At 44.6% G+C, this 24,524-nt stretch overlaps 1 protein-coding gene across 1 annotated transcript in view; it reads right to left on the bottom strand.

Moving 5' to 3' along the window:
* MOCOS (molybdenum cofactor sulfurase) overlaps positions 1–24,524 on the bottom strand; it is a 90,816-nt gene that overhangs the window by 44,247 nt on the left and 22,045 nt on the right. The window contains 1 exon segment of the mRNA XM_033169801.1: positions 10,237–10,313. Within this exon segment, the coding sequence (XP_033025692.1) occupies positions 10,237–10,313 (77 nt within the window).

Raw genomic sequence — 24,524 nt, 5'->3', positions numbered from 1 at the left:
CCTTTCCGAGGCTTTTTTTCGGCGGGGGGGGGGGGGTGGTGACCAGCGAGGAGGGGGTGACGGGTGACCCCCACCTCGCTGGTCGCCCCCCCCCGCCGAAAAAAGCGGCGGAAAGCGGAAAAAGAAGCAGAGCGGCGCTTAAACGCGCCTGCTCTGCTTCCTTTCCAGGCTTTCCCCGCCCCCCCCCCCCGCGGTTTTTTCGGCGGGGGGGTGGTGACCAGCGAGGAGGGAGTGACGGGTGACCCCCACCTCGCTGGTCGCCCCCCCCCCGCCGAAAAAAGCGGCGGAAAGCGGAAAAAGAAGCAGAGCGGCGCTTAAACGCGCCTGCTCTGCTTCCTTTCCAGGCTTTCCCCGCCCCCCCCCGCGGTTTTTTCGGCGGGGGGGTGGTGACCAGCGAGGAGGGAGTGACGGGTGACCCCCACCTCGCTGGTCGCCCCCCCCCCGCCGAAAAAAGCGGCGGAAAGCGGAAAAAGAAGCAGAGCGGCGCTTAAACGCGCCTGCTCTGCTTCCTTTCCAGGCTTTCCCCGCCCCCCCCCCCGCGGTTTTTTCGGCGGGGTGGTGGTGGTGACCAGCGAGGAGGGGGTGACAAGGGTGACCCCCACCTCGCTGGTCGCCCCCCCGCCGAAAAAAAAGCGGTGGAAAGCGGAAAAAGAAGCAGAGCGGCGCTTAAACGCGCCTGCTCTGCTTCCTTTCCAGGCTTTCCCCGCCCCCCCCCGCGGTTTTTTTCGGCGGGGGGGGGTGGTGACCAGCGAGGAGGGGGTGACGGGTGACCCCCACCTCGCTGGTCGCCCCCCACCGCCGAAAAAAAGCGGCGGAAAGCGGAAAAAGAAGCAGAGCGGCGCTTAAACGCGCCTGCTCTGCTTCCTTTCCAGGCTTTCCCCGCCCCCCCCCCGCGGTTTTTTCGGCGCGGGGGGGTGACCAGCGAGGAGGGGGTGACAACCCCCCTCGCGGGTCGCCCCCCCCCCGCCGAAAAAAAGCGGCAGAAGCACCCCATCCATGTGCTGCTGCTCCGGGGGTGACGGAGGGAGCGGCGGCGCGTGGGAGTGGCGGGAGGGGCCGCCGCTTGACACCCCCACCCGCCGCTGCTCACCCTGTCACTGGGGGCGTCCCGCCCCCACCGCCCCTCCCCAGCGACGCCCCTGCTTCCCCTGTTTTGTTGAAGACACAAGCTAGATCTACACAGCTATAAAAAACGCTCTGAAAACGCTCTGCAAAAAAAGTTGTGAATCTCACAAATGAAAAGTAGTGCATTCAGCTCCACAGCGCCATCTGGAGTTACAGTGTTACAACACATTTATAACACAGTACAGTGGTACCTCGGGTTACAGACGCTTCAGGTTACAGACTCCACTAACCCAGAAATAGTACCTCGGGTTAAGAACTTTGCTTCAGGATGAGAACAGAAATCGTGCGCCGGCAGCAGGAGGCCCCATTAGCTAAAGTGGTACCTCAGGTTAAGAACGGACCTCCAGAACGAATTAAGTTCTTAACCCGAGGTACGACTGTATTCTGACTAATGTAGCTGAGTCCACAGATGAAAATAGATAGGTTTCCATACAAGGGACATTCCTTGAGGAGTGCAGAACACTTGAAGTGTCACTGAAAAAAAATGAATTTGCTTGTCTGCATCAGCTGCCACAATCCTGATCCTGAAGAGCAGCCAGGACTCTGACACAGAGGAGGAACCAGCTAGATCTGAACCCAGTCCTGAGACTGAAGCCCAATGAGACAGCTTCCCCAGAGACTGACCCCATTGATGCCAGGGGGCTCTCAAGTTCCCAGGTGCCTAATTGCCAGTGCAGGTCGCACACATGGCAAGAGCTCACACACAGAAAGTGCTGTGCTCCAACATTACTCAGAGACCTTTTATGTCAATTGTTTTATTCAGTCCTCTCCCAATCTGACTTAGCTCATTTTATCTCATTTATGTACATCCAATGTTGTATATTATCCGAGAGAGAGCTAGAGAGCATGCGCAACATCCGAATAAAGTAGCCCCTTGGAGTTCAGTTCAGCCTGTAATTTCAGCTCTTTTCTGCAAAGTAGCATTATCATAATCCCTTGAAATTTACGTGCTGAAGAAGAGAGGCCTTTGGTCTTTAAACAACACTTGCAATGTACAAAATTAAACTTAACTATAGTGGTTACTGAGGTCTCTTCCAACCCCCAGCAGGATACGGTATTCATTTTCCCGCACCCATCAGTTATTTCACATGCAGGTACAAAGAATAAGCAAACACTCAACTCTGACACTGGGCAATGCAGGTTGCCTCTATGTGTATGGCTGTTTGTTTTAAAAAATAGGACTGTGAATGAGACTTCGGATGAAACTGAAATAGCTGTACAGGTGGTGGCCATTTAGGCGTGTCCAATTGACATGCAATCACTGGTGTGCAGGTCCTTTTGAACCCAGAAGAGGGAGGAACAGGGGCGGAGGCAGGGCAGAATGGGGGCGGGGCGGGCTTAAACATGCTCCGCTGATGTGTGGAGGGAGGCAGGGTCAGATACGGAACTGTTATTCTGAAAAATAGATTAAAAATTAAAAACTGTTAATCTGAAAATTAAATTTGCTCTAGTTAAGAAGAAGAGATGGTGGTATGAAACCTTGATTGCTAATACAAGAAATACTGACTTGAATGTTCATGCGTTCACGTTGCTACAGGCAGACAGGTGGGTCTGTTTCCATTCCAAATCACTTTCAAATACTCTCTAACGTGTCCAGAGGAGGGCAACCAAAATGGTCAAAGGCCTGGAAACGATGCCTTATGAGGAACGGCTTAGGGAGCTGGGTATGTTTAGCCTGGAGAAGAGAAGGTTAAGGGGTGATATGATAGCCAAGTTCAAATATATCAAAGGATGTCATATAGAGGAGGAAGAAAGGTTGTTTTCTGCTGCCGCAGAGAAGCGGACACAGAGCAATGGATTCAAACTACAAGAAAGAAGATTACACCTAAAAATTAGGAAGAACTTCCTGACAGTGAGAGCTGTTCGACAGTGGAATTTGCTGCCAAGGAGTGTGGTGGAGTCTCCTTCTTTGGAGGTCTTTAGGCGGAGGCTTGACAGCCATCTGTCAGGAATGCTTTGATGGTGTTTCCTGCTTGGAAGGGGGTTGGACTGGATGGCCCTGGTGGTCTCTTCCAACTCTATGATTCTATGATTCAATCATAGTTCTGTTTCATATCACTGTTTGCAGATTTAAAAAAAAAAAACCTCTAAATGCATTTAAATGCTACAATATTTCTCATTTTATATATATTCTTTCCCTAAAGTATGAATCTTTGAATGCATTTTTCTGTAAAGCATGCCTTTTGGTGCACACTTTTTGAACCTAAAGTGCATCACAAAAGTCATATACATGTGTACTGTGCTCCAAATGACAGCTGTGTTCTGATCCACATATAAATCCAGGATGGACGAATTAGGTTGGCTAATTAGGTTGTGGACCAAACAAATTTCTCCTCTACCCCTAATTTCAGTAAATCACACCCTGAGACTCCAGCAAATCCTACTACAATTTAATCTCTTATCTAATGCTCATGAAGAAAAGGACATATGCCAGCAACAGACAGCTTAGGTAGTTTCCCAATTTAATTTGTGTATTTAAGTAACGGGAAGTCTGGCTCCCAAGTAAATTATAATTTGTCAACTAAACCAAACTTTTTCAGATGCAATTGATTGCATGCCCTTTGGTATACAGAGCCATGTACATTGACGTGCTATATGAATAACAACAACAATACAGTAATCATATTCACAACTCACACATAAACGTGAACTCCTCGCGGCAGAAAAATACTTGGGGTGTTCAGGTTTAGCTCTTAAGGACATGTAGCTCAATTGCCAAGTTCAACGGTGTCCTCATCGTCATCTATATACCACCCTTCATCTGAAGAGCTCCGGGTGGTTCAGAAGATAAAACAGTGCACAGGCATTTGCTGGGGCCCATCGAGGCTGACACTTCGCCTGGCCCCACCCCAGGGGTACCATCCCTTGGGCCTCCCACCAGCAGCACTACTGCAGCTACCAATCTCTTTGCACTTCCGGTGCTGGGTCTGGTGCCGTTGCCATTGCCAGTGCAGATGCAATGGCAGGAACAGGGATGGGGAGGGAACCTGGACCTGCAGGGCAGCCAGCATCTTGGGGGTGTGGCATTTTGCCTACAGCAGCAAAACAACTCTGGCCGATCCTGTCACTACAGGATAAGGCTGCTCGCAACTGCCGACCACCCTCCCCACAGCGCTTGGAGAAAATGGGCTCATTAGATATGGGGGAGGCAAGCAGCTGCAGGAGTGCTGCTCCTAGAGGAGCAGGTGTTTGGGGTGCTATCAGCACTGTGTGACCCCAAGAATCTCAAAAGCTGGAGACAGCTTGAAAGTGCATGTTCTTGAGCCAACCTATAGAAGAAGCTTTCAGTTCCCAAATCCATTTAGATGTTCTTCCTCTTTTTGAATCAAGTAGCAGAGGAATAATTGCACTGTCTTTACTGGCTTTTTGTTCCCCTTCTCCCCCCACAAGCTGCAGCCCCATTCCCCCCTTGGTATGTATCTTAGAAATTTGCTGCTTCTTCTTTTTTTAAAAAAAGCAAAGAGGTATTTTGGCTGGCAGCAATAAGAGTCAAATGTCAGCCTTGTATGCACAGTAACTGCCACAAAGTACATTCTGTGCTTTTTCAAAAGATAATTTTTCAATCCAAAGATTTTCTCTGGTTATTGATCAGTGGAGAACTCTCATAAATCCCACTGGAGCAATACATAAGATGGCTGACATCCAGCAAGCTACAATTATCTATAGACAACATGAAGGCACAGAATGTTGTGTTTGTTCTTCTTGTCTAATTGCTGCAGATGAAGGGGGGAAACTAGAATGATAATTTTATGTAAGGGTCAACTGGGTTTTTTTGGAGATACATGAGGCATCTTCCCAAGAGTTTTGGGTAGTATTGACTACACCTAGTCCATCATTACAACCTATCATGTATTGTGAGTGAAACTGAAAAACACAGAGTCTGAGACAAACATTAACCAGTCTTGTTTTGGATCCAGGGGTATGAGCAAAGGTGTACCGAGCCGCTTGGCTGCCGGGGGTGGCATGCCAGGTGGCACCCCCTGGGGGCGGGGCCTCGCTCCGTAGTGTTATGATGCGTCCCGCGGGGGCAAGTTGTGAGACTGACCCCCAGGTAGGGACAAAGCCTGCGTGCCCTCCTGGCTACTCGAGTCCAGGGGCACACAGATAATATGCGATTGCTCTCCAGCGTGAAGAACAACACACACAAGCCATTAAGGCTAAAACTACTTTATTGTAGATAAAATGCAGAATATGTTTCTGCTAGCAAGCTCAGATAATCAGAGCTGAGCATAAAAGCGTCCAGCATCTCTCGAGACAGAACTGAAAGTAAAGTACAATAGTAAAATACAAAACATCACATGTGTGGGAAAGCTGGAAGGACTAGTGGCTTTCCCACAGGATAAAAACAGACACAGTCATGTGAGCCTCGCTGCTGAGGCTTTTGCAGCTCGGCTTGTAATAATATCACAACACGTAGTGTATGCATCATGACATCATGACACATGCGCTACAGAGCGCAGCCCAGGCAGACTGCGCATGTCCGCAGCAGCCTGGACGGACTGCACATGTCCGCACATGCACAGTCCTGCAGGCTGCTGTGGACATGCGCAGGCCACCTGGACTCCCAAGCCGCCGCCCGGCAACCCTTCCGTGTGGCAGCCACTTGCGTGGAAAGGTTGCCAGGCGGCGGCTTGCGAGTCGCACTCGCAGGGGAGGGGGTGACGCAGAGTGTCACCCTCCCCAGGCTGGAACCCAGGGCACACCGCCCCCAACGCCCTGCCCGCGCTACGCCACTGGGTATGAGTGCAAAATGTTCTGTCTCACTCTCAGATGGCATTTCCTGATAAATTGCTTGCATCCAACTCTGGTCACTTGAAATACTGTTTGTGGTGATTCACACACCTTGAGTATCTGAGAACTCTTTACTGATTACTTAGGTTTGATTCCAGGGGGAAACCAGCCTGCCGCATCAGTTGACCAGAGTAAGAATAGGTGTTTTCTTCTCCCTGCCACAAAGAATCCTAATCCAGAGCTTATATTCACTCCTGTTTCCTTTTGTACTACAGTGGTACCTCAGGTTACAGACGCTTCAGGTTACAGACTCCGCTAACCCAGAAATAACGCTTCAGGTTAAGAACTTAGCTTCAGGATAAGAACAGAAATCGTGCTCTGGTGGCGCAGCTAAAGTGGTGCTTCAGGTTAAGAACAGTTTCAGGTTAACAACGGACCTCCAGAACGAATTAAGTACTTAACCAGAGGTACCACTGTATTTCTGTTAGATTGAGATCTTCAGGGGGCAAGTGATTTAATATTTTAATCTTCAGACAGTGCTTAGTAAATGTTCACACTTTTAAAAATTGTTGTTCTCACAGAAAAGTTATTTATATATATATTTATAAGATTTATATCCCACCTTTCCTCCAATAAGTTCAAGATGGCATACATTGTTTTTTCCTCCTCCCCATTTTTATCCTCACAACAACCCTGCGAAGATGATTATGCTGAGAGTGAATGACTGGCCCAAGGTCACTCAGTGAGCTTAATGGTTGAGAAGGGATTTGAACAATGGTCACCCAGATCTTACATCACTCTGGCTCTTGTAACATTCGCAAAATATTGTGAGCTCCATTTAAAGTCAAAATGGCGAAATAAATAGATCCGGGGAGGACGGGGGAGAGGAAGCAATAATATTCCCTTCAATATTTTGGAAACTTTCATTGTCTGGTGATTTGTTCTTATATTCCTTCACAACTTTGCAGGTTGAGGTCTGGTTGTTCATCCTGTTATCCTAGTGTTCCCTTTTGGAAATAAAGATTCCCAGACTGTGTTTCTCAGGCCTGACCAACTTGTCTCACGCAGCAAAGCTGCTTAAAGTGAACTTTAAATTCACTTCCCAGTTCTGTCCCCGAAACCACAACATGACACTGTCCTTTATACCTCTAGTAATTAGGAGAAGTTGTCAAACAGGCTTTATGACATATTTCATGAGTTTGTGGCTGAGTAAAGCAGCTGACTTAACCCCACGGTTGACTTCAGAAGGATTTTTTATATCTGATATTTATGATTAGTGCCATTTAATCTGGAGCTGCTGAATAAGTAGCATTTTACAAAATATGCAAACTTTCATTTACTTTAATATGGTCCTTCTGAAATTATCTTAATGTTTCTGTACTGAAGAAAGGATTGGATCAAGTCAGCTGAGGAACTATACATACTACAAACAAAATAATCCCTGCTAGGATACTACACATATCTTTTTTTAAAGTAGTATTTGAATAGGCATCCACAGGAAAATGAATTTTACCTACATAACATTGCTGAGCTGCTGTGTTTTAACTTCATGCATCACAATTCTCAGCAGTTACAATTCTTCATCCAACAAACCCCACAGCAGTTGTAAGTAAATCCATTCATATTTGAGAATGTATTTCATTTGCAAACAAATTGACTATATTGTTGAGATTATAGAGTTCTAAAAATGTTGCAGAGTTTGAAGGGAATATATTCTGATCCACTGCAAGGCACAAAGTATATTATTTATTTACCAGATGCCTTCATCTTTCCCAGATGCAACAAAACATGACTCTCCCATATCAGTCTCTACAGGTGCTGTAACTTTCCAACGGTTTGACTTCATCCCCCAAAACAGACATCACTGTGAAATAGCCTCTCTCAGACCCATTCTCACAAGTCAGCTCAGGAGAATACCATGGTCCAATGCATGTGGCCCTCAAGGCCTTTTTTTGGCAGCTCCCAACCAACATTTGATACCCCCATCAGCACTTGGGCTGCCTTCCCAAAGCTGGGTAAAAGCCCACCTTCCCAAAGTCCATCTCCTCGCTTACAAAGCTTTGGGAAGGCAGCACAAAGGTTGGAGAGGGCATCAAATTTTGGCCTGGCTCCCCCCACCCTGCCATACAACAAGGCAGTGTGCGGCCAACAGGTTCTGTACTGAAGTACTCTTGTGGCCCACTTAGTTTGGGAGGTTGGACCATCCTGCTCTATGGTATCAAAAGCCACCAACAGGGTTGCACTCCCTATGTCCTTCTCCCGATAAAGGTGACCAAGGCCTATTTGGACCCATAGCCATGTCTGTAGGCAAACTCAATCTTTAAATATGACCTGATCCAGGGGCGTAGCAAGGTAAATTGGTACCCGGGGGCAAAAAAAATTTTGTCAACCCCCCCCCCCCCCCGAGGCATGGGAAGGTCAGGTGGTACCTGGTGCGGAAAATTTCTTGTCAACCCCCCATTGATTCCCCCCCGCAAAAATGGTTTTATGTTATTTCATATTTTCTTACAAAGGAATAATAACAAGTAATAATAATAACAACTTTTATTTATATCCCGCCCTCCCCGGCCGAAGTCGGGCTCAGGGTGGCTAACATCAGATACATAACATTGGTATAAAATCAAACAATAATTAAATTACCTCCTAAAAACATCTCAAAATCAAATTAAAGTCTAATTAGATGGCTTTCCACAGGGTTAGGGTTGGGAACACTAAGTGTTCTCTGAACTGAAATTTCAGTCTTCATGACATAGGAAAACAGCCAAGTGAACAGCTATTTTGGTGGAGGAGGGTCAAGATATTAACCAATATGCATGAAATTTCATATATAGCTATATAATCCCTGGTATAGTAAGATAAGACCTTCAGAGCAGGCATTTAAAAAAAAAATTTAAAAAAATTTCCGGAAAAAATTGTTCCTTGATAATTTGTCACCCCCTCCATTATGGAACCCGGGGTGGCCCGCCCCCCTCGCCTCCCCCTTGCTACGCCCCTGACCTGATCAATATACAAACTCATTCCAGGCTTCTCATAAACCCTGTTCATCATACTGAAAATCAGTTGCTGAAAGATCTGATTCATTAACACTGTTGTTTAAGATTCAAATGAAATATGTTGTTTTATTTACCCAATTTAAAGAACCAAAATTCATCCATCAGCTAGACTCAAAACCTTAATTAAATGGGCAAAACTCAACTTTGTTCAGTCATATGTTCATCAATCAAATAAATAAATGGTCAATGATTACATTTAGTTAATTAAGTCCATTTAGCTTAAGAGCTTCTTGAGCAAAACACTTGCTGCCGATCAGACAACTCTGGTGCTTTAAATGGTTGTGTGTGCATTTTCATTAAGCAAAAAGCCAAACAATAATTTTAAAAAGAAAGAAGCTGGTGGAGAGTTGTGGTTCCTTAGAAGAGGAGCTCGCCAAAGAGGGGTGACCCTGGTTCAGCTGTTCCTCTCTGGAAGTAGACTATCCATGATGCCTGCTTGCTTTGAATCCCTTGCCAGATGCTCAACAAGGTGCTTTAAATAAATGTTTATAAAGGATCTGGGTGAAATGGGGGTGCAACTTGCTGTTTCTTCCCTCCTCAGTTCCAAAAGAGGGAGAACCCTTTGCAGTGGCTGGCTGGAGAGCCATCAGGCAAGAACACCTTAGTTACATCCCATTTGAAATTACTGTAATGTGTTCTACGTGGTGCTGCCTTTGGAAATTGCCCAGAAGTTTCAACCGGCCCCAAAGAGCTGTAGCCAGATTGTTGACTGGGGCTGGTTATAGGGAGCAGACGACTCCCTTGTTACAACAGCTCCACTGGCTACTGGTCTGTTTCTGGGCATAACCCAAAGTGCTGGCTACGACCTATAAAGCCCTACACAGCTTAGGTCCAAGCTATTGGAAAGACCGTTTGAGCATGCCTGGGTTCTGAGATCTTTGGAGGAGGTCCTTCTCCCAGTCCTGCTACCCTGATAGGCACACTTGGTGGGGATGCAGCTAATTTGGTTTAGATTTCAAGATTTGTCTGAAGCAGTTGCACAGCGCTTGTAAATATGGATAGGACCGAGCTGCATATTTCTGCATTCATGCTCCAAGCTAGAACATCAGTCAGCTGGTGGTACTGGGTCTGGTGAAAATTTAAATAAATTTTAGAAGACTGGGTGATATGAACACTGCTAAGATTTTTACCATTGCTCATCTAGCTGGTTGTACGATAACTGATTCAACTGATTCAGGCTTCAAAGTAATTATCTATTTCCCCCGTTAAAGCTTCACAAGGCCTTTGATCATGGATAACCCGGGTTGTAACTGACATGTTTTACCCAGAAAACCAACAAACCTTGTTTATATGGACACAGAACTTAATGTCAGGACAGCAGACTAACCTGTAAGTCTTTCCAAGGCATCAAATCCATGCTTTAGTGCAATAATATCAAGGAAAGAAACGGTCCCATCCTCAAACCTACATGGATTGAAAAAAGGGGGGGAAATTACATTGCAATCAACTTTTGTTGCTATTCATTTACACACTATAAAAATCAAGTTATTTAGCAAAAATTCATAAACCTTAGGAAGATATTGACCTAGCTATAACAATGCAGAGAATGGCTCTTTCTCACAAGAGCTGCACTGGCACCATTCCAACTGTGGGGGGTGGGGTGGGGGGAGCTTTCTGTAGCGCGCTCTACGTGGGGCTGCCTTTGAAAAGTGCTCTGAAACTTCAACTGGCTCAAGAGCAGCAGCCAGACTGCTGACTGGGACGGGCTATAGGGAGAAGACGATGACTCTCTTGCTACAACAGCTCACTGGCTACCCGTCTGTTTCTGGGGAAACTTCAAAGTGCTGGTTATTACCTATAAAGCCCAAGCTATCTGAAAGACCATGTTCTTTCAAATGAACTTACCTAGATTTTGAGATCTTCAGGGGAGGCCCTTCTCTCAGTCCTGAGAAAAGAGCCTTCTCAGTGGCTGCTCCTGGAATCTGGAACTCCCTCCCTAGAGAAGCCAGACTGGCTCCCTCCTTTTTATCCTTCCGCTGGCAGGTCCTTCTTTGGGGAACTGACTGCTTTTAATGAAAGGGCTGGTGCCCAGTGGCGGAGCTTCATGCTCCGGCACCAGGGGGTGGAGAGCACGCGGGGTGGGGAAGGGCATGGCTGGCGCGTGTCCCAGGGGAAGGGCACACCGCCTGCAGGGGCATGGTGCCCAGCGCAGGTGGGGGAACAGCCGCAATGGCCAGGATCGCGCTGCCGGGGGCAGTGCACTCCCCCCACAATCCTCTTCCTTCGCCAGTGCTGGTGCCATGCTGTTTTATGGGAATTATTTGTCTGTTTTAAAACTATTAAGCCTGTTTAAACTTTAATTTATAGTTTCATAGTTTTAATTTGATTAATGTTTATTTTTTATGATATTTTTCTCTGTTTTTAGCAATTCTTGTTTTCATATGTAAACTGCCTTGAGTCTCGCTCAGGGAAAATATGGGAATATATATATTCAGTATTAAATTACAGAAAAGGGATTTGCTAGACTTCTCAGGTATTTCATGGGGCATAACCAAATATATATAGCAACCAAATAAGATATCACCATAGCCAAAGTGAATTTGGTAGAACTGCCATTTTTTTTCTCATCTGATAAATCTTAAATCAGTCTTGACTCTTGACAATGGGAAGGAAATCCAAAATGACTCCATGTATCTGCCACCCCAAGATTTGACACCCTGACTTCCAGCGTCTCCCAGGCGGGGCTCAAAAGTTCAAGCAGCACACACGTGGCTTCCTTGTACTGTACGATTTTTCTTCCTCAAGGGACTATCTGACGTGACCACAAGGGAGAGCTCAACCAGGGTACAAATGTCCTTTCTTTGTAGGGACTTATTTTGAAATGGTTACCTTAATCCCCCCTGTAGTATTTGAACAAGGTCTTATTGGGACTAAGAAACTGTATTAATTAAAACTCAGATATTTAACATATTAATCTCTCTGGAGAGACCAATCCCAGGTTTAAAGAACCCATAATAAACCTTACTTGCATTGGTAGGCTTGAAGGAAGATAATTAGAACAGACTGTCAAAATACTTCTATTAAGTCTCCAACAGTAATTATTGGGCAGACCAATCCCCAAAGTGCTTGACTTAGCACGAGCCCACTAAGAAACAAGATTTGCAGGGCGTTGGGGGAGAAAAAGAAAATGATCACTGATGCCAGAGAAGCGGGGGCTCTTGATACAAACTACAAGTTGGTATACTTTGCATCAACTTGTAATTCAGCACATGCACAAAAAACCTCAATTGCAATTTATCATCTTGCAGTACAGAGATCTTACACAAGGGAGAAAACACAAACCTGTGCTCCAAATCTGCTGGCTATGAGGCTACAGAAAAGTAGTTCAGTCTTACTTAGGACTGTGGGTGGTATAATTTGCTCCTTTCTCTCTCTCTCTTTTAAAAGAAAACTGAGATGTGTTAGTGTCTGTCTTTTCCAAGTGTGAGACACTGGCAAATAGTTGCAAAGATGTTAACAGCAAAAGAGACTCAGTTAAATCATGTTTGATGTGTTTTTCATCTGCATGTATTTTGTGGAGACATTTATTTCACCCACCCCACAATACAGGTGACTCCCCACTTACACAGGGGTTATGTTCTGGGCCCTCCCCATATGTTAAATCACATAAAGTGGGGAGCATTCTCTAAACATCCTTTAAACACCCTCTCTGCCACTCTTACTCCAATCCATACCAAGAATACTGTATCCAAAAATAACCACCACTAGAATTGAAGCTCTGGGGCCAACAGGAGGCTGGAGGATGCGCAGGAAAGAGGCTGCTGCTGTGCTATCCCGCACGCCAGCTGTTAGGTGGGGAGGCTTGAGCAGCCTAAACAAAGCCCCGCTGCACCTCTGGTCTCTTCAGGGCTTCCTCCACACTCACTGACATCCTCTTCAGGCCCCAGGGAGTGTCTCCTGGGGAGCCAAAAGGACTCTCTAGCTCTCTCCTGCCATTTCTGTGTATGAATTAAATTATGTAATTATTTCCACATATATACGTGGTCGTGAATGAGTAGAACACGTGTAAGTGGGGGTGTGTGCCTGTACTATACAATGGTTCCTCATATAAGAAACAGGAAGTTTTCATGGGGTTAAATTGCCTTGTATGTGCAAACTGTTTTTGTTAGATGTGTAAGGTCTCCAAAACCAAACATTAATGAAAAAATAGCAAGTTCCACCACTATGCTCTGCATACTTCTCTCCATCTCTCTGCCTTAATCTCTCCCATTCCCATTGGCCAGTCCTGCTTTTTATGCTACCATGGTGAGAAGACAGAGCATCAGACAACCAGCTACCACAAAGACCCCCCCCCCCACCTTGACTGTGTTTGCTTCTGGTCAAGCCAGGTGTGAGGCACCAAACAGATCACCCTCTAGTAATTCTTTAAAATTGATTTTCAATCAAATTAAGCAATACTTTATCATTTTCTTAATAAACAATAAGAAAGTTATATAGTAAGCTCAACTTATGCAAGGGTTACTTTCCAGGGATCTCAACTGAAGCCAAAATTGCATGTGGTCAAAACATGTGCTGCAAGGGTGGTTGCGAATACCAAAGTATTTTTCCCCCTTTCTAATTTTTTGGGAAAAGAAACATTGCCAAGTAACTAAAGCTGAATACGCAAAAGCTAAATGTGTGTAAGTTGCGGACTTAATGTACTCCAGTTCCCACTTCTCTTAACTATGCAAACAACTTCTCTTTATAATTCAGTGAAAATAAACCAGGATTGTGCTGCTTTTATCTCTTTTGCGTTCATTGTAATTATTTGTTTTCTTGATTTCTTTTTTTTGTTAAATACATCTTGTAAATAGTATTTTTCACCACCCAGAGATTGTTAACTTATTTGGCAGCATACAAATGTTGTAAATAAAATAAACGATACAGAAGATCCTTCCCCCCATCTGCTATTCCATTCTAATTATATCTTTTATTCATATCCAAAATTGCTTTGCTGTGTCACACATCCACTAAATACGAACCACATTTTCAACATTTAGTATCTACATTTTTATTTATCCTGAGACATTATCCTACTGTCTTATACCAATTCACCATTTCCAGGTAAAAATGGTAGCCCTACTAATCTTCAGGTTACAAGAAATATGTATTCTATTCTGTTCCAGCTTGCAAGGGGGTGAGAGCAAACAGCCCTTGCTTTTGGCCAGAGAAGTGGAATTTTCAAACTGAGGTCTAAGATCCAAGAAAGCTTAGCTATATTGTCAGTTCCTCAACAATTGTGAAAAGGGGTGGATAAATCAAGGTGCAAGTATCAACTGCGGGGTACAACAACAAAAACCAATGCTTTTGGGATAGCAAAAATGGAGAGGAGGAGGAGAGTCTCAATCAATGATGGATTGGAGGAGGAAATGAACCAGGCATCTCCAAGGCAGAGAGGGAGAGGGAGAGAGCGAATGTGGGGTACGTGGTAATACTGCACTGTGCATAGCATCTGCGAGAGGGGAAAATATGTCATCCCTGCACCAAACAGCCCCCAAGGGAATCCCCTCCTGTAAATCTCCACATAGGCTCTAAAAGCATCTCCCTGTATCACCCAGGAGATGACACTCGTTTCTTTGCCAAATCTGAGACCACTTGCTAAAACCAAGGGATTCCCTGATGCTTACATACACAGAGCTGTGAATTACTGGCAGAACTTCAGTCAGAGGAAGCCTAAAAATATGTCCTCTATAAAAAGTGTGCAAAGCAGAATTTTACAAAACAATCCTATTTTAAAATTTTATATTCCATTTTAAGTGATATGGGGGCGGGGGAGGCAGGCAGGCAGGGGATTGAGAGAAGTAACACCAAACACTCCAGCAAAAGATTAAAAAATGATCTCAGGGGGTCTTCGGATGTGACACAATTATGTCATATCCACATCCTGCTCACGACATGCCCCGTTTTCACCTGCTCTACCTGCTATAACTACCAGAGATGCATTTATGTCACTCTAGCATTGCACTGACTAATACCTCTTGTGAACCCATTTGCAAGTTTGAATTTCAGCAACACAGAGATTTAACCCTGGGTTAGGGAATTTTAATATCACTTTTCCTTTGGGAGCAGAGTCACCAGAATCCTCCATACTAGGCTAAAAGTAGATTAGCTACCAAGGCTTCAATAAGCCCTGTTCCTTCCTGGAGAATTATATTATCTTTTTTTTTTATCCTGCCTTTCCACTCAAGAGATACTATTAATTTTATGGTAGTAAGCCACGTTGTGTAAGTTCCCTTTGTAAACTAACCATATTAAAACCCCGTCATTTCTACAATTAACACAGCAAAAGGAAAGCTCCAAGGCAGAAATATTTACTCTCCAAAGGTATGAGCAAAGCAGAGCATTTCATGAACAAGGTTTCACTGCCACAAAGTACTTGCCCTGATTGGGTGGCCACCACAGCACTTGAGATGGGAAAGAAAAGAGCAGGGGTCAATCAGACGATCACAATGCTGGCATATAGCAATAACATACTGAACCTCAGGCCCTGAATCCAAATGTGGCCCTCCAGTCCTCTGCACCTGGCCCTGGGATTCTTCCCAAGCACTGCCTCTGCCCTGGTCACACCCCTCAGTGGCTCAAGACCCTCCCCGAGTGCTTTGGCCTTGCTGGAAATGTCATGGACATGAGACACACACCCTTGTTTCCTTGAATGGAGAGAGGAGTTTGTATGAATTTTCACACGGCAGAATTGTAGCCTATTGCACATAGGTAAGAGTTGTGTATGTTGCACGACTCACTTTTGCCTCTGGCCCTACCAGGGGCACCGATTTGCCCCCCCCCCATGTTGAGGGGGCCCAGTATCGCATGATGTCATATGCATGATGTCATGCACCCCTCTGCATGTCCCACCCCTGCCCAGTGCATGAGTGCTCACCTGGTGTTGGCAGTGGGTACGCTATGCAGATCTTCACCCTCCACATACCCTGCCCCCTGCACAAGCTCTTGCCCAGCAAACAGCAGGGGTGTGGGGTGTGTGGAGGGCGATCTTCACCCTCCATGCATCACACCCCCGCTTGGAGACAGCAGGCTACGTGAGGTAGCGGCCCCCTCAATATTGAGGGGGCTCAGCCCCCTACCCACAAATATTGAGGGGGCTGAAGCCCCTTCCACACCCTATGGTTGGTGCCACTGGGCCCTGCCCAACACTAGCAAGAGGCCTATGTGGCAATGAGCCCTTGGGCTGGAAATGTTTTTCTACACTGGTCCCATCACCTCCTGGCAAATAGAAGTGGAAGAAATGGAGGCTGTGAGAGATTTCACTTTCTTGGGTTCCATGATCACTGCAGATGGTGACAGCAGTCACAAAATTAAAAGACGCCTGCTTCTTGGGAGAAAGGCAATGACAAACCTAGACAGCATCTTAAAAAGCAGAGACATCACTTTGCCGACAAAGGTCCATATAGTTAAAGCTATGGTTTTCCCAGTAGAGGTGTATGGAAGTGAGAGCTGGACCATAAAGGAGGCTGATCACCAAATAATAGATGCTTTTGAATTATATGGTGCTGGAGGAGACTCTTGAGAGTCCCATGGACTGCAAAAAGATCAAACATATCCATTCTGAAGGAAATCAGCCCTGAGTGCTCACTGAAAGAACAGATCCTGAAGCTGAGGCTCCAATATTCTGGCCACCTCATGAGAAGAGAAGACTCCCTGGAAAAGACCCTGATGCTGGGAAAGATTGAGGGCACAAGGAGAAGGGGACGACAGAGGACGAGATGGTTGGACAGTGTTCCTGAAGCTACCAACATGAGTCTGACCAAACTGTGGGAGGCAGTGGAAGACAGGAGTGCCTGGCGTGCTCTGGTCCATGGGGTCACGACTAAACGACTAAACAACAACAACAACAAAAATGAATAATAGGCACTCACTCTAATGTGCCCCAGGTCACGTAGGGCTTTAAAGGTCAATATCAGAACCTTAAATCTAAGTTGGAAACAAACTAGCAGCCAGTGGAGCTCTGCTATATGGGATTAAATATTTTATCTATACTTCTTACCTGTCGTTTCCTGACTACTTCCACAGCTGAGCACTGGCAGCTGGATGACACACAAAACACACACACACACAATCTTGCACTCAATGCAGTAAAATCTGTAGAGCAAACATTTGAAACTGTTCCAAATATTTTGCTATCTTAACCTCAGCCTGTTAGGATTTTTCAGGTCATGCAGATATGTTGCCTTGATTTACTGCCTAAATTTATTAAAGTATGTTTTCCTCTGTACATATTAATGTTTGCCTTTATAGGTTGCAATTACTAGGCAAAATCCCAGCTGTGATTACATTTCAGTTATAATTAATGACAACTGAGTCAAAGTTATTATGATGCTATTTGTCATACTGCCTGAAATGTAATTTGAAACATAATACTAAGACCCACTTCTGTGTGACAGTTACTCAGCAACTAAGTCTTCTTAAGATGTCCTGCTGAACATCTTGAAAGCTAACTATATGCAGATTATTTCACAGAAAAGCAGCTTCGGGCTAAAAACACAGGGAGAAGTTTCCAAAACCCAGCAGAAAGTGCATGAATCGATGTCATTGTTTAGTGAAATATGATAATTAACTAATTTAGACATGCAGAGATAGCTAAAGGATGAAATGGGAAAAAAAGTTACTGAATAGTTCCAACTAGATGTGAAGAGAGGAAGCACTTTCCAGAGTATGGCAAATTAAAATTAACTTCATTTTCTCCTTCCCTCTTTCCACATTAACACAGAATCTGCCTTGGCATGCCTGTTTTTGGTTGGGGTAATCCTTGGGAGTGTCTGATCATGTTTACTGTCCTGGCACTGAATCAGGCTCACCCGATTACTGAACTAGCAACTGAATTTATAAAGTTGAGCACAGTTCTATGAGGCCAACCAATTAGCCTTGGGAGGACTGCTAGGGTTACTCATCTTATATCTGCTCAAGGGCTGCCCTGAGGGAAGTCGGAAGAGAAAAAGTCTATGCCAGTAAGTTCCACCAACCTGCCTGAGAAAATCTGCATTTGTTTGTTTTAGCATATAAAAATTGGGTGATTTGGCAGGAAGACTGTATGTAAATGCAATACAGAAATGCACAACATCTTGTGACATTGGTACATTTGTCCATAGAGATACAGTGAACTTTAAGGGCTGAAAGCAATGGCATGCGGTCCATCGACTAGTGGGACTAGCCTAGCCTCCTTAATCCTCGCAGCAGTAAGTTTCCGTGTACCTGCTTAGCCAGTGTCTCCAGGCTCCGTGGGTGGGTGGGTGGGTGGGCATGGGCACAGCCAGGGGGGCAGGAAGCCCCAAAATCAATAAAAATCTATAAAAATACATAGCTGAGGTTCTGCCCTCCCACCCAACAAAAGGCCTGTCCCTCTAACAAAAATCCTGGCTATGCCCATGTGTGCATGTGTGCCTCTGTCTGTCTCTGGTTACCTCCACAAAGGCTGCAAAACGCATGAGCAGGAAGTGGCTGCTTGAAGCAGAACTGCAGCCCCTTCTCCTTCCTTTTAAAGGAAGAGCAGTCGGAAAGCCTGAAGTGCCTATGGGGTGGGAGTGGAAGACAAGATCCCTGCATCCTTCGTATCTCACTTCCTCCCTCCTCTCTTTCAGCCTCTGTGTTTGTGTGTATCTTTTGAAAGTGTGGTGTTTTAATACAATAACCCCCCAGCCCCAATCTGCCACGACCTGAAATAACAGGAGCAACATTCAACAACTAACAACCCAATCATAGAAAGGGAGATGATGAAGAAGGGGGGAGGGATTTAAAATGTTTTTTTTTTTAGTGGGGGGGTGGAATCCACCCTTCCGCCTGGGGTTGTCTTTTTGAAAAAACAAAGCAAAGCCAAAGTTTTGTTTTTGTTTTTTGCAAGGTGCTAGGAATCGGCAAATTGACCAGCTGGGGAATGGACTTCCTTGGGAGACTGGGCTCTGCTTCACTGAAGGTTTTTAGGCATCTGCCAGGGATGCTTGAGTGGAGATTCCCGCCTTGCAGGCGATTGGATTAAATGACCTTTGGGGTCCTACAACCCTAACTGTTCACCTATGAAAAATTTCACCACACGCCACTGGCTGAAAGGGGATTTGAACACCAGCTCTTTGCCCTCTACCTCATAAAGCCAAAGATTTCACATTCTAAGGAGACCCAGATAATGCAGGAATGCTGCTATTAGTATCACAAAAATACTCCTCCAGCCATTTCAATAACACCTCATATCCAAAGTAAGGGAAGCAATATTTTAAGTGGGCAAGAATAGTCCAGAAATGTTCTGAGTAGCAATATATTCTTCAACCAGGCTTTTCATACCTACTAGAAGGGGGAAACTGCATTGCTTCAGTGTCATAATCAGAAATGCCTGTGCTGGAATTAGTCTTGGTCTGCAGCATAATAAAGAAGTGTGACTTCTCCAGGGATTTTTGCCCCATTTTTCATTGTAAATGGAACTAAGGCAAGTTGCTAAAGTGATTTATTTTACCAACATATTCCGCTCCATAAAGTCATACTAAGGTAAACATATAAACTCTTTCCTTGTTACAAGATTTTAGAACACAGCCTTCCATGTTCTTACCTCCACATCTTTTTTAGAATGTAATTTATTAAATATGCTGTAATACCTCCCAAATATATTTCAATTCCTGCCATGTGAATGGAGGTCTTGATTCAAAACCATTAAAAACTAAATTCCTTGTATCATTTTTTTCCATCTGGGGAAGATTCATTTGAAAAAAGGAGCATAACATACCTCACACCACATGAATTTAAAAATTCAGTTGCTTTGGTGGAAACATTGCCATTGCACTGTTAGTAAGAAAAACAATCCAAATCCAAATGTTGCCCAGTAAACAATTAATTACTTGTATCTGCAAGTATCTGCAAGTAAAAGTAACAATCAATCACTCTGATTCAGAGTCTTGAAAGTTCTCAAAGGAGGTCCTCTGTATACTCTGCCACGATCCTTTCAATGGAGAGAATGGGTGATGGAATGCACACATCAATCCATTTTCTAAGCGTCCTGTATCATTTTGGGGGCCATAATCCACAGCCAAATGTAAATGCTTACATCAGGAAGCATTCCAGGTTAGATTATGCAACAATAAAAAAAATTAACATACATTTTAAGAGCTCTTTCAGTTTCCACACATTTATCCAGTAAACACATAGAACCATCCCAGACATAGTCCCATGTTCTAAACAATGTACCAATTCCTAAACATAGGAGTGTACATATTTACAAAAGCGTGTATGTACCAAAGAGGCAAAGTACTGGAAGTTTACCTTGTGCAAACCAGGGTCTACAGCACTCAAGTTAACTTGAACAAACATGTCATGAACCATGTCATGAAGCAAAGGATCATCACTCCTTGTCTGATATGTGATTTCTTATCTTACACTAAGCACATATTGAACATTTACTCAGAACTTCTTGTGTTACAACTATAGGTCACTCTGACACCATAATCTAAAAGCCCTTGCTTGCAACATTCACAGGGGACAATGCCAAGCTGAAGACTGTTGGGCAAACAGTTCTGGGAGAGAGAGAAAAGTACCTATTAACATCCCCTGCATAATATCTCTAACTGCCACATGCTGGTGACAAATGTGGCACAAGGAGCAAAGCTGACAATGCATTAGTTCACATGTGTAATGCACCAGCATTTTGTGGGGCAATCTCTCAGTCTACTCCATTTTACTGTCAGAGAGAACAATGTACCATGCTCCATAGCCATGTGTATTTCAAGAAATATTTCTCAGGAACTTAAAGACATTACAGTTCTTTAGTTAACAAGGACCACAGATAATCTTACTCACAGGGGCATTCTGTTTGATGGTGTCTTCGATAATGATGGGAAATAAAGTGATTATGTTAAATTCTCCATGTGTGAGAATAAAATGTGAACAGGCAAAAAACCCCAGTGTTCACAGGCCCAAAACTCAGTGTACATGGATTCATGGATTCTACAACTCATTCCTGATTTGTATACCTATGTGTTTGCATTTTATGCACTAGCACCCTATTCAAATGCTATGGCTTTATATGCATGTCTCAAAGAATATGCACATCCAGTGGGTGGGGTGGGGTGGGGTGAGTCTGTCTTGCTCTCCCACCAGGTAAAGGTAAAGGTACAGGCAGTTTTTCCGGGTCATGTGGCCAGCATGACTAAGCTGCTTCTGGAGAACCAGAGCAGCGCGCAGAAACGCCGTTTACCTTCCCGCCGGAGTGGTACCTATTTATCTACTTGCACTTTGACATGCTTTCGAACTGCTACCGTAGGTTGGCAGGAGCAGGGACTGAGCAACGGGAGCTCACCCTGTCACAGGGATTCGAACCGCCGACCTTCCGATCGGCAAGCCCTAGGCTCTGTGGTTTAGACCACAGCGCCACCCATGTCCCCCTCCCACCAGGAGGGCATTATAAAAAACAATTCCCCTTTTAAGCAGCCCATTTGGCTTAAAGAAGTGTAACCACTATTTCAATAAACACAATGGAGAATTATTCTATCACAGAAGATTCTAAAACCCAAATTAAAATATGGAGCGCAATAACAGTGCTCCCTCTTTCTACCTTGCCAGAGATCATATATTCACAGAATTGCAAAATTGGAAGGGACCTTGATAGTCATCTGGTCCAGCCCCTGCAACTAAATCATACATGACAGATGACCATTCAATCTCAGCTTAAAAACCTCCAAGGAAGGAGAGTCCACCACTTTCCAGGGGAATCCGTTCCACTGTCAAACAGCTCTTGCTGTCAGAAAGTTCTTCCTGATGTTTAGTTGGAATCTCCTTTCTTGCAACTTGAATCCATTGGTACAGATCCTACCCTCCACAGCAGGAGAAAACAAACTTGCTCTGCCTTCCATGTGACAGCCCTTCAGATATGTTAAGACATTCTTGTTTAGAAGGTTATTTTTAACAGCTGGAAGGCCTCCCTAGGGAACGTTTCCAAAGTCAGGGAACCCCAAAAGAAACGGCCCTGAATCTCATTGTCCCTTTCCATACATCCTCCCTAAGAGCAGGTAACTAGGTTATATTTTGGATGGGCTTTGGAAGTCATAAGCAATCCTGGCTGTAAATTCTGCACTGCCTTCTGTGTACCAAGAAGAATTGAACTCAATGGAACCGAGCATGAATATCTAAGCACAGGATTGCAGCTTTTGTCTGAACATCACCAATACTGGCTTTCATAGTAGAACAAGGGTTTATAATTAACTGAGATTACCCAGTTGACCTTATTATTCAAACACAGGACTGAGGGGCACACTGACACATCAATATATTGTACAGATAATCAGAAATAGGTTGTGATGGTACTAAGGCAAAAAGGAGTCAGGAAGGACTCAAGTGACTAAGGTCCTTGAGGTGAAAACCAGCACCTACTCTTACTCCTGTGAGGTGGTCCCAAGGCTCCCTGTTAAAACCACAACATGGTTTTCAAGCAGTTTAGAGCTACTAGAAAATGCAACCATTGCTGTGCAAGTTGAAATCAGACTGGAAATGCCCCTGGGAGAAGAAGAAGAAGAAGAAGAAGAAGAAGAAGAAGAAGAGTTTGGATTTGATATCCCGCTTTTCACTACCCGAAGGAGTCTCAAAGCGGCTAACATTCTCCTTTCCCTTCCTCCCCCACAACAAACACTCTGTGAGGTGAGTGGGGCTGAGAGACTTCAGAGAAGTGTGACTAGCCCAAGGTCACCCAGCAGCTGCATGTGGAGGAGTGGAGACACGAACCCGGTTCCCCAGATAACGAGTCTACCGCTCTTAACCACTACACCACACTGGCTCTGTATATCATGGCATGCCATTCCTCACATGTACATTGGGTGAGCGAGGGGGGGGGAGAGACAGTTGGCTGCCCTTGTACTGAATGCAAAACAGAGAAGCCCCAAATACTGAATTCCACAGAGATCAACAGGAATCATCTTGTGAAGGCGAGCAATACTGCTGTGTCTCTGCAATAACTTTCAAATGCAAAGGCACAGAAGAATTAACAAACCCTAAAGGAGATTGAATGGAAAGAGGTACTTCCAGATCTGTGACACTCACAGAGGCACATCAGATGCCTCCTCATTTTCAACCAGGGCTTGTCCACACTTCTGTTTGGCCCAGTACCTTCTCCTGGGAAAAGCTGCAGTTTAGCATTGAATTGGAACAAATGGCAATCAGTTTTTCCATGGATTGCTGTTTGTTCCAATTCAGTGCTAAAGAGCAGGTTTTCTAGGGGAAAGTGGCTGGGCAAAGGCAACACCACTTGGACCTGTGCGTAGAAAGCATGGGACAAGCAGAAATAAATTGAATAAATAAGTGGACAAGCCCCTAGTTAATTTATTGCAGCACAAACGCCTGTGACCCAAGCAGGCCTAACATCCTTTCACCTCTATATTTCTGCATCCCAAAAAACACATTTCTATATAATCCAAGCTCCCATTTCTGGAGGTAGTTTTATGGCACTTACAACTCTTACACAGGATGCTTACCCATATTTTCATATGCTTGTATCAAGCAATGAAAAGCGGATCTGATAAGATGACTGGCACCAAAACATGGTCTTTTGCCTCTGGAGAGGAAGCAACAAACTGAGAACCACATTTACTCTCAACAAAACATATTTACTGAAAGAAGCAGAATAATAAGCCTCCTAGACTGACGGCACAGAAAACAACCAGGAATGAACACCTCAATTAATAAGCATATTTACTTTATATCCTTCCTTTCATCCAAGAAATCCAGAGCAATATTGAAAGACTGCTTGTTTTATCCTTACAGTATGAGGTAGGAAGGTTCTACAGAACAGGTTATGCAGCTGGTAGCATCAGAGGTCAGTGCCCCCTCTGACCTTTAAGTCTGTAACCATGCCATCCAGTCCAGACAGACCCTTCGACCAAGAAGGCATCAGCTACCAAACAGTTGATGCCATCAGACTCCCCTGCACAATATTATGCTAGCATGCTATACATCTGAAATATCACAAGAGCAAAACCTTATTCACTGAAAAAAGCTACCGTGTATATTCCCTGACCTTTTCCTCTTATGGAAAAATGCAGTACCTTTTTTTAAAAAAAAACAAAGCAACGAAGAGCTAGCAGTTAGCTGGGCTTAAAGACAGACTTCAGCTTACACAGCTACCTTAATACAGTGTTTTCCACAGTTTGGCAAAGCCGCCTCCCACCTGCCTCCCTAGAACCGTTTTCCAATTATTTGGGGGCAGAGGCAGGAGGAAAGTATTTCAGGTGAGAGGGTACTTAGTGAATTTACAGTTTCAAATATTCCAGGAAATGATGTTACGTGACGGCACAGTGCTGTTGAGAGGGATTGGGGGGGGGGGGTCAGAGCCTGTCCCATATTCTATCACCCCATGCTACCCCCCACTCAAACAGTGCCACCAATGTCCCTAAAACCTCTGATAATTTGGCCAGGCTAGACTTCAGATCAGCCCTAGTTGAAATTTTGTGACTGTAAGCACATTTATTTAAATTATGGGAAATTTCAGAATGGCCATCAGAATCCTGCAGCACAATATTTCTAACTGAAATATATTTATTGCTGATTTAAGTTAACAAGTCTAATACGGACTCAGATTATGTGGAAGTGAACCAGTTCACTTATTAAAGCAGATAATTATCACTGGGAGTGCTCTTTTATATCTCATTAGTTAAATGCAAC

Source organism: Lacerta agilis, chromosome 14, assembly GCF_009819535.1.
Source record: "Lacerta agilis isolate rLacAgi1 chromosome 14, rLacAgi1.pri, whole genome shotgun sequence".
Classification (NCBI taxonomy): Eukaryota; Metazoa; Chordata; class Lepidosauria; order Squamata; family Lacertidae; genus Lacerta; species Lacerta agilis.
Note: the sequence above shows the minus strand (reverse complement) of the source record. Positions and strands in the feature narration are given on the sequence as shown.